The sequence below is a fragment of the Panicum virgatum genome, chromosome 3K, assembly GCF_016808335.1.
Source record: "Panicum virgatum strain AP13 chromosome 3K, P.virgatum_v5, whole genome shotgun sequence".
In the NCBI taxonomy this organism is placed as follows: Eukaryota; Viridiplantae; Streptophyta; class Magnoliopsida; order Poales; family Poaceae; genus Panicum; species Panicum virgatum.
In genome coordinates this window covers 52,997,087-53,011,676 of record NC_053138.1, presented here as the reverse complement: position 1 = coordinate 53,011,676, position 14,590 = coordinate 52,997,087, and the positions used below count along the sequence as shown (strand labels likewise).

The window sequence follows — 14,590 nt, the reverse complement described above, 5'->3', positions numbered from 1 at the left end:
AAAAATCCCACCCCATTATTTTGGGAATTCTATTATTGGACATTATCTCCTGAGCAAAGGGAGACAAAGAATCGATCAAATGCAGATATACATCATGTTACGTATCATGAAGTATTTCGTACGGAAGATTGCCGTCACACGAATGTTCATGCATCACCGGTGCGCGCCAACGGTGTTCTGAGAGCCGCATATGGAATGTTCATTGAATAATAGCAAGGGACACTCTGCACTCGATTTCCTGGTGCCTTTCGTACCTACAGTTATATTAGTATGGGTAAGATTTTTGATGGAAAGTCGTTGAAATGCACGCCGACCTATAATGGGAGTGAGCCATGGAGCTACGGAAGTTATATTTTTATATCGAGGGTTAGCACTAACTAAATTTAATGGGCTGGCGTGGAGTAGCTGTGCTGGGAGGACAATGATCGTACTGCCAGGAGATCAAAATGTACATGATGCATGATAATTAATTGATAGGATTCTCCGCGTCTCAATCCTATAAGTTATAGAATGAAGTACTGGATGACTAGTCACCCGCAAGCTGTGGCTACTTGCATCATCCATATGTGGGTGCTTTAGCTAGCTTGGGTAAGAAATATACAGGCAGTGCGAGTAGAAGAGAGAGGACAAGAGCGAGACCCAGCAGATTTGGAGTGAAGGGGTGACCAGTAATAATGATGATGGTGCCTGGACATCAAGATTGGCCAAATTAAATGAAATCTTAATTGGAAACAAATAATGCAAGCTAGTGTTATGACTAGTCACTCCCAAGCTGTGGCTACTTGCATCATCCATATGTGGGAGCTTTAGCTAGCTTGGGTAAGAAATATACAGGCAGTGCGAGTAGAAGAGAGAGGACGAGAGCGAGACCCAGCAGATTTGGAGTGAAGGGGTGACCAGTAATAATGATGACGGTGCCTGGACATCAAAATTGGCCAAATTAAATGAAATCTTAATTGAAAACAAATAATGCAAGCTAGTGTTTTTTTGCATTTATTTGGTCCATTTCATGCATATCATAAAACGAAATTATCAGGTGCAAGATGAAATAATTCATGGTTGATAGACGCGCAGGACCTTAATCTAAATGATGTTTAATTTGTTGTGTAGCATCCATGGTGAGCGGTTGTAACATCCAAAACTTAAATTTTGTTTGAATTCAAAATAATTTTCAAATGATGTTTGTGCTTGAAAAAACAAAACTTTCTTCTCCTTCCTCTCCTTCTCTTTCTGTCCCAGCCCACCTTTCTCTCCTCTCTTTTCTTTCCCTGCGCAGCCCAGTCGGCCCAGATCCCCCTCTCCCACCGCGCTGGCCTGCCCACCCCATCTCTCTCTCTCTCTCTCTCTCTCTCTCTCTCTCTATATATATATATATATATATATATATATATATATATGATCACTTTCTGAAATAAGACTAATTCTGTATCCCCTGAGATTATGTGAAGGACAATCTTGATGTTGCTAGGAATGACACAATGACGCATTTTGAACACTCCTAACGCCTTCTAATCCCGTCCTCATTTCATGGAAGGCGACTTCAGCCATTCATGGAATGGAGTTTATATTGTTCTGGACTATCAAGCGTAATGCATGTGACAAAAGAAAAATTCGGTTGGTTTGACTACGGCTGCTTTTATGTACTCCCAATTTATTGGACACAACATGCCTGCTGCCCCGGCGGTTCATGATTCGACTCATAATTGTGAAGGAGCCTGGTCTTTTTGAAGTGAAGGACTGCACAAAAGTACAAAATTAAACATGTTTTTGCACTGCTAGTTCAGTCTAATTTTTCCAACAACTCGTGCGTACACACCATATTGCTTTAAGATTCATGGCTTGATTGTAATAGGAATTAATGACATAGTACTGTAGGTACCAAACGATTAGAAATGGCCACGCTCGTTGGTACCAATGCAAGGCTGGGTTGTTAATTACAGCATATACTATGGCGTATGCTATGTTTAATAAATTAGTAATCTCCAATATATATATATCATGTTTAATTTGGGAAGATATTACACAAGAATGCAATGCAAACTCTTGTTAGCAGTACAGCAACAAGTTTCAGGTGCTTTTCAATAGAAACTGGACATATAACATTTTCATCAATATTACCGTTTTATCTGGCTCCGAATTTATGAATCACCCAAATCAAAATAGTTTAGTTTTTCATGAGAAAATTACTCCTCATTACAGTATTGCCAGGTGGCCTGCAAAAAATATAATCTGGTTGAGAGACAACACACTTGCGAATGTCCAGAGAAAGCAAGTCAAGGAGCCATTTAGATCTTATTTGCACATTTTTTATTTGTTTGTAAATCATTTACATATTTTCTGGTTATTTTTTTTATCATTAGAATCGTATGTACAGTGTCATTCTCACATGAGCATGCATGTTACGCATCATTAATTAAGGTTTACATGTAATTGTAAGCCGTAGCGCAAGCAGGCACACGAATGTTCATGAAATTACAATCAATTACCTATGGTGGATTGGTGGTTCGACAGCAGCAGATGGATGAAAACGGAAGTGGAGATGGGAACGTCGTCATATGGTGTGACAACAGCAGTAAGTAGATCAAGTAATGAAATATGGAAGAATATGCAAGCTGCACCTGATTTAATTTCCTGGTGCCTTCCATACCTATACGAACTATGCTCCACATGAGATTAGCATGCATGCGCAAGGTTTTTGATGGACACAGGAGATATGCATGATGCATGAGGATGTATATATAACGGGAGCCATGCATGAAGCAACGGATATTTATGTATCGAGGGTGAGCACTGAATTTAACAGGTTGGCGTGTTTCCAATTCCAGGAGATCAAAATGTACACTTTAGCTACAGGACAATAATCCCAGGGAGGAAAATTTCAGTATTTCTAGCTTCAAGACGTTCTTCAGTCGTATGTATATATCGCCTAAAAATGACTTTCGATATTTTGTAGTTTGCACGCACGATCAGTTCAGACATGTTGCAAGCAAAGGACTTCGAAGAAGTTGGAGCGCCAACAAGAGCGATCCCAAAAATACAAGCATATCGCAGGCGAAGAAGATACAAAAGTTGGAGCCCCAAGTCCGCAACGCCGACAGATCCCCTCTAGTACGTCACAACTTCTACAGTTTCTTGTCAGCCCAGAGTCATGGTTAGTCCATGGAACTTTCCTGACACCTTCCATATATACCTACAGGAGACTGGTATCTATAAGGGTGTTTTATAGTCAGGATCATCAATATGAGGTATGGACGTAACATATATTCATCATAGAAGCAACGGAGCAAGACATATATATGCAGGTCTGAGAAGTGAAACTGAAATGATATGCAGATAGCCCCGAGTCCCCAAACTTGTTTCGAGATTTCACCTAGGTCCCTAAACTCTCAAATCGTCCACCCACCCTAAACTCTCAGATCATTCACCTAGGTCCATAAACTCTCAAATCGTCCACGTTAGCAAAACCACATTGCATTGAAATGGTCAATGGGAGTAATTTGTCCTGTTTTTAGGGTGCGGTTGTTTGATCTTTGAGGTAGGGGGATTTTTCAAACTCGGTCACATGTTAAGAGGGGCAAAACGGACTTTACTCACAAAGGAATGTCGTTCAAGATGGAGTTGAGGGTGGGATGCAACACGTGAAAAAAATTGCCTCTCAATCATAACTAGATATTAAATACTGGAGTATCCTTACGAATTTTCGACAAACTGGAAAATTACCTTTGACCACCCAGGAGGTTAAATAATTTATCCGGTTTCAATAGTTGGATGGCACCGTTATCCGGTTTGTAGTTGACGGGAAGGTGTAAATTGGACTTTTCCTTTTTTTCTAAATTCTACTATTGTTAGTAGGCCCCACAACAAGTCTGCATAGCCGGAATTCTTTAAATTTCCCTCAATTGTTAGTTGTTTCCCTCAATTGTTAGTTGCACTCACCGTTACAGGAAGGCTGATATGTCTCAGTTGAGAATTTTGAATAGTCTCGGTTTCCCAATCGGGACCGCCAGGCCAGGAACCGGGACCAGTGACCAACCAAAGGGGTTGCGAGGCCCGACGTGGTAGGCAATCCATTTGGTCCCGGTTGGTATTACCAACCGGTTAGTGTACTCACTATTTTACTATATGAAAGCTCAACAGCTCTTCTTATCTTCGGTCTATGTTTGACCTTATTCAGCTCTTTTTTTTCAACTTCGAGATGCAACTGTGACTCGTGATGAAGCTGATTCAATGATGCCTCCAAATCCTATCTGCATACCCCCGTCATTACAAGGGAACATGTCTGCTCTAGCGAGTAGTAAGAACTGATGCAGGGTAACTTCTCAGTACCTTAAGCAGCACCAAAAGCTAAAAAGACAAAAGAAAAGAAGCTCGCCGGCCTTCTGTTCCGTTAGACCCTATCAAGACTGCACGAGATCCAAGCAAGGCACTATATTTTGAACTAGATACCTTGGATAAGACATGAGCCAACTATTTATAAGGAGAAACGACAATCACGGTAGATGGATTGCTTGATGACCTTGAATGACCCTGTATGAGCGAGCTAAATCAGTTTGTATTTTTATGATAAATAAATGCAACAAGTGCGTGGCACCTAGAAATAGGAATTATATTAGAGCTGGTTGGTGGCCTGAAGTATAGTGCTCAAATAATCACGGTAGACGGCATTGTCCAGCATGGAGATGGGTCTTTGGCGAAAACCATGCACGGCTTCTGTTTGTGCTAACAATGGGGACACCTCCAGGAGGCGTCATCTTGAAGTTCTATCCGTGCTGCTGCCTGCTGGGGCCGCTAGCTTCATTCTTGGTGTTTTCTGCATTTCACCATTCTTTTGTTTGCAGGGTGGTTGCTGCTGTGGTTTGTTTTGGGCTGGCCGTTTGTGCGGCGGTGGTGGAATTTTACTTCTTTGTTCGTTTAGGGCGGCGGTGGTCGTTTTCTCTTAAGTTTGTGGTGCCAGTGCCACTGCCTGAGTGGTATGCTTATAACTCCGCACTTCGGAGCTTCTTTCGTAGTTCTTTTCCTCTTAATAAAATACGTGTTAAGGGAAGTTCGCTAAAAAACATAACTCTAAATTTTACAAAGTCCAGCCGGATAAGTTGTCTTCTTATCTAAGCAGTACAAAAACGAATATGTATATGCCTGTAATCATAATTTTTTTTTGACAGTTCAACGGGAAAAACTCTTCCCCACCTGATTCATTGCATTGGAGAACAATTACAGAATTGTATCTCGGCGATTACATTGCTGAGTGGTGGGAGTTAAGGAAGAGGATAAACAGAGAACTCTAGGGGCTACATATTGGAAAACAACGTCTAGTGGTAGAATAGTACCCTGCCTGTAATCATAATCACCGACTGAACCTATTCAATCGCAGAGTCAAACATGCTTGAAACTGCTGGAGAAAATCTGGAGGACTCAGACGAATATTTTATCCAATCACGGCAGCAGCATCTCCCTTCTCGGGTCAACATGCTAGCTTGACCAGAGCTGGGCGAGATCTCGCGGCAACTCATCACGCTCGCGCGGCATCTTCTGCACATATCCGAGATCTCTCGGCGTCGGTTCTTCTCCGTCGCCGTCGACCGAGATGCCCGTCACCGTCGAGGACAGGGGCGGCGCCGCCACGCTGATGGTCGCGTCCCTCTTCCTCCTGGGCACCTGGCCGGCTCTCCTGACGCTGCTGGAGCGCAGAGGCCGGCTGCCCCAGCACACCTACCTCGACTACTCCGTCACCAACCTCCTCGCCGCCGTCCTCCTCGCCGTCGCGTTTGGGCAGCCTGGGGAGAGCAGGCCTGGCTTGCCAAGCTTCTTCACTCAGCTCAGCCAGGTCAGTCTTCGTATGTTTTCAGCTTCTGAAGTCACTGCTATTTCAGCTGGCGGAACCTGAATGTTTCGAGATCGAGGGTGACCGTGTCAGATGAAGAGTGCTTTCTGATCCAGAAGCATTCAAATTTTTATTTCTGGGTCATCTTCAGAAAAATCTTTCTTTGATTCGAAATGTGATGCTGGCAGATGCAGGATAATTGGCCTTCAGCCCTAATGGCAATGGCTGGCGGCCTTTTTCTCAGTCTTGGAAATCTTGTCTCGCAGTACGCGTGGGCGTTTGCCGGTCTGTCAGTGACAAACATCATCTGCTCAAGCATGACGGTAGTCATAGGTAGGCATCTCTGAATCTTTTGTCAGTGTGAAACTCAGCAGGCTCTTGACAACTTCTGATCTGAGCAGTTTAGAGTTCACTCATCTGCAGGGACAACAATCAACTACTTCCTTGATGGCCGCATAAATCGAGCCGAGATACTCTTCCCCGGCGTCGTGTGCTTCCTCATTGCGGTGTTCCTTGGCGCGGCCGTCCATTCTTCCAATGCCAAGGATGATGAACAGAAGCGTCTCCTTGGTATCAAGAATATCTAAACATTTGCAGGAAGAATGCAGACATCGAGCTCAGCAGTGACGTTTCTGACGAAGGTAGCATTTGATCGTTTGGAAGCTCAACTTACTTGGTTCAATCATGCAGAGGTTAAGAAGAAACCTGGTTCAATTTTCAGCAAAGTTGCTTCCTGATCCTGAAGAACCAATGGACGGCCATGAAGAAGAGTACAGCGCTTCCAATGAACCGAAACCGGGCACTGCAGAGTTCATCATTCAGGTCGAGGGGAGACGGTCCATCAAGGTTGCTCTCTTCTAGAAAAAGAAAAAAAAACTGAACCCTGCATCCATGCAGCATCATGCCTGACAGTGTGAAATCCCAATTCAGGTATTTGGATCCCACAGGCTGATAGGGCTCAGCCTGGTTTTCCTCGCCGGAGCCTGCTTCTCCCTCTTCTCGCCGGCGATCAACCTGGCCACCAACAACCAGTGGCACGCCCTGAGGAAGGGTGTCCCACACCTGGTGGTCTACACCGCCTTCTTCTACTTCTCGGTGTCATGTTTCGCGCTCGGGGTGTGCCTCAATGTCTGGTTCTTGTACCACACAATGGCCGGTGTGCCGGCATCAACTGTCGGAGCATATGCCAGGGACTGGAAGGGCAGGCATTGGGCCTTACTGGCAGGACTCCTGTGTGGGTTTGGGAACGGGTTTCAGTTCATGGGCGGCCAGGCTGCTGGGTATGCAGCTGCTGATGCAGTCCAGGTATTTTACCCATTCAGAGCTTCAGTCACTCGTTCATATTTATCTCATCAAACTTCTGATTCAACATTTGGTCTTCCAGGCGTTGCCACTTGTAAGCACATTCTGGGGCCTCATCCTCTTTGGGGAATACCGACTGTCATCAAGGAAGACATACCTGTTGCTTTCCGCTGTTGATGTTCGTTGTTGATGTTCGTCGTCGCGGTCGCTGTTCTCATTGCTTCAGCAGGGCATAGGAAGGCATTTGATACCAATGCTAAATTCATTGTAACGAGTTTGCACAGCACATCCCTTGATTTCAGAAACTTCAACATATCAAGCATCTATTATTGATTTTAACATAAAGATTTGAACAACACAAGTATAACTCCGTTCAAGTGCCTCCATGAACAAACCAAAAAAACGTATGAATATTCCAGTGTTCCAGTGTCTCAATGAACTACACAAAACATAGAAAAGAAAGAGGGCAGCTCTAAAGGAGCAGATGCTAGAGGAATCTTCCAAGGCTTCAGAGTATCCCAAATTGCTTCTCTAGCCTGCGGATCAGCTGCCAATTTTCATCAGTCATCTCATCCTGCAGCAAAACAAATTCACATGCGTTAGATGTATACATCAAAGAGTAGAAGAGTTGTACAAGCTTACTGATAGCACCAGTACTAGCAACATACCTGATAATACTCTTCCAGCACATCAATAGATTTCCTAGAGATTTGGCTGAGCAGCTCGTTGTCGGCATTAAAATGGCGTCCATACAATCGGGACCTCTCCTGAGGGTTCTCCCCAATTATCTGGCAGTGGAGATGAAATTTGTTAGCATTTTTGTTTCGAGTTTTCACTTGTCATAACTACAAAATTGTATTGAATGCTCGTACCTTTATCGACACTACTCCTTTCTTGGCAGAATCAATCGGCTTTCCATTGGATGTTTCCATGGAAGATATCCTCCCAAGGCTATGAACCACGTCTGCATCTCTATCCTTGCTTGGAACAGAGACACAAATTGGGGTTCCCACCTGAAATACAAGTATTCACACATTAACTGGTAGTAATCAATTTTGCAAATTCATCATTAAGAATAAACATACTCAGAACAAAGGGCTCATCAAAGTACCTTGACAACGCCTTCCAAAACTTCAACATCACAAACAATTGGATCTTTTTTATGGTAGACATGGTTTGGCAGAACCTTAAGGGTGCATGGGAACACTGCCTCAGCTGCATATTGCTTCTTCTTCTCTTCCTTCAGTTTCTTAATGTGATCAGTAAAGCTGTCAACAAGCTTGTATACCGTATGAGCCATAAAAATCTTCACCCCTGACTCAGCTGCAAGGTCAAAAGCCTCAGGCATTACTTTGACATCAAAGGCCAAGATGGCTGCATACTCTTCTTTCCTCTTCAGCATAGCAGTCGCTTTCAGGACATCCTGCTTGTGCACTGGGCCTAAGTTGCAACCACCAACAGGAATGTCCAAAGAAAGGGTCTTCAAATGCTCAATAATGGCTTCCAAGGTTCCAAGACTAGATGCTTGCACATAGACACCCTCCTTGCAAGTTTTGATCCTACTTATTTCTTCTATTGCTGTTCCATCATTACCCTCACCCCTTTCATCCTCATTGAACAGGCTGTTGGCATTACTGATTTCTTGCACTGCAGCGGCTTCAGCTTGTTCCAGATCATCCCCAGGTTTCACCACAATGAGAGCAGTGCCTGCTATAGCATGTCGCAGTCCCTAAAAAAGATAAAAGAGTAAAATGCACTAGGGGTCCTTAAACTAGTTGACCTGTTCTGTTTAGGTCCATGAACTTCGAAATTGCATTTTTAGGTCCATGATCTATTCAAGTGTGTCAATTGAGATCCAAAACGCCTCTGTCAGCGTTGACCGCCTACGTGGACCGCCACGTCGGATCTAACGTGGACAACATATTTGCACATTGACCCTCCCGAGCCGAGCCTTCCTCAATTCTCCCCGTCCTTTCATCTCCTCCTCTGCTCCCGCACCGTGCGGCCGCCGCAGCCCTGTTGCTCGGCTCCTGCCTGGCCGCTGCTCGGCTCCCTCCCCGCGCATTGGCCATGGGCGCTCCTGCTCCCTCCCTGCGCCGGCCATGGGCGCGCCCCTCCTCCCTCCCTCCTCCGGCCTCAGCTCCGCGGCGCCGTGGCCTCTCCCCTCCTCCCTCGCCGCGCCGCCCTGGTCCTCCTCCTCCCTCGCCGCGGAGGCCCGTGGCGCGGAGGCGCACCGCCGCCGGCCGGATCCGCGCGCGGCGCGGCGTTGCCCCGCCCCCGGCAGCGCGGACCGAGCTCGGGCCGTCTCTCTGGCCGCCGGCCATGGCGACGACGGCCCCTCCTCCCTTCCTCTCCCTCCCGCTCGAGCTCACGGGGGGCAGAGCAGGGCGCCGCCGCGGCCCCTGCTCCGTGGCCAGCAGGGCCGGGCACGCGCGGCGGGCGAGCACCCTCCCTGCTCGCGCAGAGCAGCGAGCCGCGCCGCCCCTCCCCGGCTCGCTGCCCCTCCCCACCTCGAGCTGGCCCGCGCGCTGGCACCGGCGGCGCGGAGGAGGTGCGGAGGATGGCGGCGTCAAGGAGGCGGCGGCGGGCCTCCCTCTGCTCGCGGCGGCCACGGCCCCTGCTCGGCCGGGCGCGCGCGAGGCGAAGGTGGAGGCGACTGGGCGAGCGCCGCGGATCCCCGGCCCTCCCCTGCACACGCGGCGCGGCGGAGTAGTGCGGACGGCCCGCGGGTGGCTCGCCCACGGCGCGACGGAGGCAGGGCGACCCGGGCCCCCTCTCCTACTCCATGGCAGGCCCGCTCGAGCTCGGCCGGAGCGGCGCGCAGGGCGTGGAGGAGCGGGAGCGGTTCGCGGCGGCGCAGGCCTGCAGTAGGGGAGCGGCGCGCGCAAGAAGCTAGGGAGGCGTGCGCGAATCTAGGCGGGCCAGCGCGGGATCGGCGGCGCGCGGGAGGCCGGTGCAGGCTCGCGGGCTTGTGGGGGCGCGCGTCCAGGCAGCGGCAGCACAGAGCAGCGGCTCCGGCTGCTCTTCCTCCCCTGCGCTTTCGCTCGCCCTCGCATGCGGTGAACCCCGCCATAGCCACACTCGGCTCCGGCCGCCGCCGCCATGGCCCCGCGCGAGCTGCAGGGGGCGGCGACAGATGGAGCAGGGGATGGGGCGGAGCCGGCGCAGGGGAGGAGAGGAGGGAGAGGCCGCCGCCGCTCCATCTCGCCAACACCGCAACTCCGTCCGCCCATGGAGCCACGGAGGGCTGCGCCAGGCTCCGTCGGCGACCCTCCCCTGCTCCCTCGGCGACGAGTGCGGACGGCTGAGCGCGGCGGGGAGGAGAGGGGGTGTTTTGCATATATGCCCCGCTCTCGCAACAGGCCCAGTCCATGTTAGATCCGACTTGGCGGTCCACGTAGGCGGTCAATACTGGTCAAAGACGTTTTGGACCTCAATTGACACACTTAAATAGATCGTGGACCTAAAAATGCACTTTCGAAGTTCATGGACCTAAACAGAACAGGTCAACTAGTTTAAGGACCCTCAGTGCATTTTACTCAAGATAAAATAAGCAAACGAGTACTTTGGAAATTGGAGTTTTTCATAAATAAATGATAATAAAAATTAGAACTTACTCGCACTGCAATTTTTACCCCTTGGGCAGCTTTAAGCTCCTCGTGATGCTTATATACTCCCTGATTGAGAAGTCACAGGGATATGCTAGTCAGAACACCCGAAAGAATTATTCTTGATTCAGTGCAAAAACATTAAAGTCATGTTTCCTCATCCACCCAATTAAAATTCTAAGGCACATACAATAAAACATAGTTTTACTTTAAGTAACTAGGAATATTGAATATGCCAGCAAGGACTACTTAAAACTCACACCTTTCATTCACAAACTTTACAAAGTTCAAATTAGGATACAGGGAAAAGCATGAATGGAAACATAGAATTCCAGATATTTGGAATCAAGTTGTGGTTTCAAACTCAGCAGTCGGTGATAACTATTCAACCACACGAAGAACGGAATCAACTTATCCAAAAAATTCCGTTATAATTAGTGATCATGTATTCATGGTAGTTAACTTACATTATATTTTTTGAGGCCCTTTTGTTGTTTCTGTCGTGATTTTTTTTTATCGATGTATCTATGAAGTTTCAGGTTTAGGTGATGCAAATGTGTATGTCTCAGCTGCACACCAGCCTACTTAAACTACTCCCAATCAAAGAAACATAAAAACACCGATGTCTGAAAGATCTTGTAAAATTACTCCAAACAAATAAACAAACAGAATACCAGTTACAGATAGCTTGTATACACGGCTGATGAGCCAGAAATAAAGGAAGTGCAAATGTCCACAAGTTCTTCAAATCAAAGTTCTTAAAAAACTATTTAACCTTGTTGCGAATGACAGGGGAAAACTAAATCTGTTTTAACATCAAGATATTAATCTGATGCAAGAATGAAACATGCATGAATGTGGAATATGCAAATATGCATTAGCTAAATGTTGTGCCAACAAAGTTGTATCCTGAAGGGGTTCGCAGATGGTTATATGTCAAAAGAAAAAAATCTGAGATGTAATACCTGATCCAGCAATGATACAAACTATATCCATGATAAAAAATGAACAATGGTAACACATTGTCTCAGAGTCCTTCTAAAACATAGGATTAAAATGAGGCATCCTGACATTTGGAAGTACGAATTTATAGTAGAACAGCATTAGCAGCAAGCACAAACATGACTATTGAGTGCATATGTACCTAGATTCTAGAGTCCGTAAATTAGACTAAATTGTATATGCTAACTGTTACTGGACAAGTATTAATGCTGATGTCCAGAAGGTTTTGTAAATCTTTGCAACAAGGTACAGACTGATATTCTAGTTCTCGATAATACATAAACAGTTGATAAGATAATAATATACAAAATATTACAACCATAGCTTTTTAAAAAAATTATTACACCCATGTATGTTACTATGTGCTGCTAACTACACCCAAAAAGATATGCAGGAACAAAACAAAATGATTTCATTATTCACTCACCTTAGCTTTCAGTTCTTTCATGGGATAAGGTGTCAACAAATATCTTATGTTGGTTGTGACAGGCCCCTGCAGATGAAAATGAAAAGGTTCTGAAATCAGATGAGGCAACATTCAAGGCTGCATTTTGAATTTTTAACAATAAAGAAGAACATACCTGTTTGGTGCAAACAACTATTTGATCACCTTTACGAAGTGCACCATTAATCAGCACTACATCAATAGTAGTTCCGAAATCTTTGTCTTCATTGACCTCCAGCACAGTACACTGACAGAAATAAACATATATGGCAACAAAATCACATTTACATCGCCTTGCAATGAATAATGATCTATGTAACAAAATCAGTTGCTGAAGTGTGATTTAAATTTTAATACAAACTCTCAAAAAATAGAAAGATGTCCATACTCATAATGCCAATCAAAAGGAAAGTTGACAGAGTAATGGCTCAAGAACAAACCTCTACATTATTGGCATATGTCAGTCTTTCCATCATTATTTCTGGCACCCACCGCACCAGCAGCAGCAGAAGGTCTGGAATGCCTTCAGCACTGGAGGATATTAGGGTACAAGTTAGACAGAAAATAAAATTATAGAAATATATTGAAATAACCTAAATAAAACAATTGAGCACAGAATATAGCTAACAGACCTTACAGCGCTAGTTGGGACAATATTCACCACTCCTTTCATCCTCTTGTTTTCATAATACAGGGCGGCGTTGAAGCCATTTTCCTTAAGTTGTGTTACAACCTGTTAAATTAACAAAATTATGAAAAAAAGATCAAATCAATTGATCAGTGGTAGCAAATCAATGCACAGGATGACATGTACATACCTCAGTTACCCTCCATTTGAATTCGCTTTGGACATCTTCAGATTGGCTCTTGAGCGCTTTTGCTATTGGTGCATTGGGACAAGTCTTCCACCTATACAGCCGATCAACCTTGTTCAAGGCAACAATAAACCTCACGTTGCGGTGTTTCAAAAGATCAAGGGACTCAATGGTCTGCTTCTCCAGCCCACGCGTAATATCAACAACCACTACAGCAATGTCACACAAACTTGATCCCCTCAAGCGCATGTTACTGAATGACTGGTGGCCAGGGGTGTCAATTACAAGCAAACCAGGAACCTTGATTGTGGCCTCAGCTTTCAGGGAGGACCTCTCCCTGATATTCTCAACTGGTAAGTAGGTTGCACCAATCTGCTGTGTGATTCCCCCAGCCTCTCCACCCTGAACATTGCTTCGCCGGATGCAATCAAGCAGCTTTGTTTTTCCAGCATCCACGTGCCCAAGGATACAACATATTGGTGCTCGAAGCTCCCTATCAATGCCATTGCTTGAACCATCATCCTGAAGGATAGAGACCACATCTTCCCCCATATCATCAGATAAACTCATCGAGTCAGCAATCGGAGCAGCAGAGTACACATGTTTTTCCTCTGTTCGCTCATCTTCCTCTTCTCCAAAAGGGGGAGAATCACCACACAACTGAGCATCAAATTCGCCAAAGCTCTTATTCTCCCAAGCATCATCGTCGTCGATTCCACTGCTATCTTCTGATAATGGTTGGGTAATCTGTTCCTTGCTCAATTCCAGCACATCAACAACTACTCCATCAGTATCTTCCAGGGAAGCATTGCTCTGCATGTCCTCCAATTGCTTCTCAATTACATGAGTTTCTCCCAAATTAGTTCCAGATTGATGCTTGGGCTGTGATTTTGACTTTCTCGACTCATACACGGGCCTTCTGTGCCTACCCTCACCGCTGGCGGCATCAGGGACGGCGATGCCGAGCCGCCTTCGCGCATCCTCCATCCGGCGCTTCTCCTCCCGCTCGGCCCGCTTCCGCGCCTCCTCCTGCCTCTTGCGCCGCCTCTCCTCCCGCGCCCTCCTCTCCTCCTCGGCGCGCCTCTCCGCCTCCTCCCTGGCCCTGCGCTCCTCCTCGGCGCGCCTTGCCTCCTCCTCCCGGCGCCCCTCCTCCGCGCGCCGCTCCTCCTCGCGCGCGCGCGCCAGGTGCTCTTGGATCATCCGGACGTGCTGCCTCGGCGCCGGCCTCGCGCCACTAGCCGCCGCCTGCTTCTTCCGGCCTCCGCCAGCGCCAGCGGCGCCGCGGGACCCCGCCGTGGGCGTCCTCGACGACATCGGGGCGGAGACGGGTGCGGTGCCGGCGGTCCAGGTTGGCGAGGGGGCGGACGCACATACGGCGGCGGGGAAACACGTTACAAAGGTTTAGGACTAGGGTCTATACCTTTAAATTCGTCATATATTGTGTACAATAGTGACGCTTCATTAAAATGTCATAAAATTTTCGTCATAGATCACCATATTTTTTGTAGTTTATGCAACTCTGCATTTGGACTTTGGTATTGTATCGACTATTGTATGGAGTTGTATCGACTATTGTATGGAGTTGTATCGACTATTG

General features: G+C 46.7%; 1 protein-coding gene and 1 pseudogene across 2 annotated transcripts; one reads left to right on the top strand and one right to left on the bottom strand.

Annotated features, from left to right (window-relative positions):
* Positions 1 to 5,146: 5,146 nt before the first annotated feature.
* Positions 5,147 to 7,526, top strand: LOC120699574 (annotated as a pseudogene).
* LOC120699573 (eukaryotic translation initiation factor 5B-like) lies at positions 6,842 to 14,367 on the bottom strand. Of its 2 annotated transcripts, XM_039983580.1 has the most exons (11): positions 12,997 to 14,367; positions 12,811 to 12,911; positions 12,619 to 12,709; positions 12,315 to 12,425; positions 12,161 to 12,226; positions 10,741 to 10,800; positions 8,235 to 8,852; positions 7,996 to 8,136; positions 7,792 to 7,911; positions 7,631 to 7,697; positions 6,842 to 6,964 (listed from the first exon to the last, which is right to left on the bottom strand). In XM_039983580.1, exons 1-10 carry the CDS (start codon positions 14,305 to 14,307, stop codon positions 7,632 to 7,634), a joined length of 2,685 nt encoding a protein of 894 aa, XP_039839514.1. In that variant the 5' UTR covers positions 14,308 to 14,367; the 3' UTR covers positions 6,842 to 6,964; position 7,631. The 2 variants fall into 2 exon arrangements, with proteins under 2 accessions (XP_039839514.1, XP_039839513.1); XM_039983579.1 differs by lacking the exon at positions 6,842 to 6,964 and having other exon boundaries at positions 7,420 to 7,697.
* Between the last annotated feature and the right edge of the window lie 223 nt (positions 14,368 to 14,590).

Bases quoted from the DNA above. Each gene is read 5' to 3' on its own strand.
- LOC120699573 (XM_039983580.1), bottom strand. From the start codon at position 14,307: ATGTCGTCGAGGACGCCCACGGCGGGGTCCCGCGGCGCCGCTGGCGCT. The intron at 12,227-12,314 runs GTATGTTCTTCT...TTTCATCTGCAG, and splicing joins TAGTTGTTTGCACCAAACAG to GGGCCTGTCACAACCAACAT. The intron at 7,698-7,791 runs GTATGTTGCTAG...GTTTTGCTGCAG, and splicing joins TGCTGGAAGAGTATTATCAG to GATGAGATGACTGATGAAAA.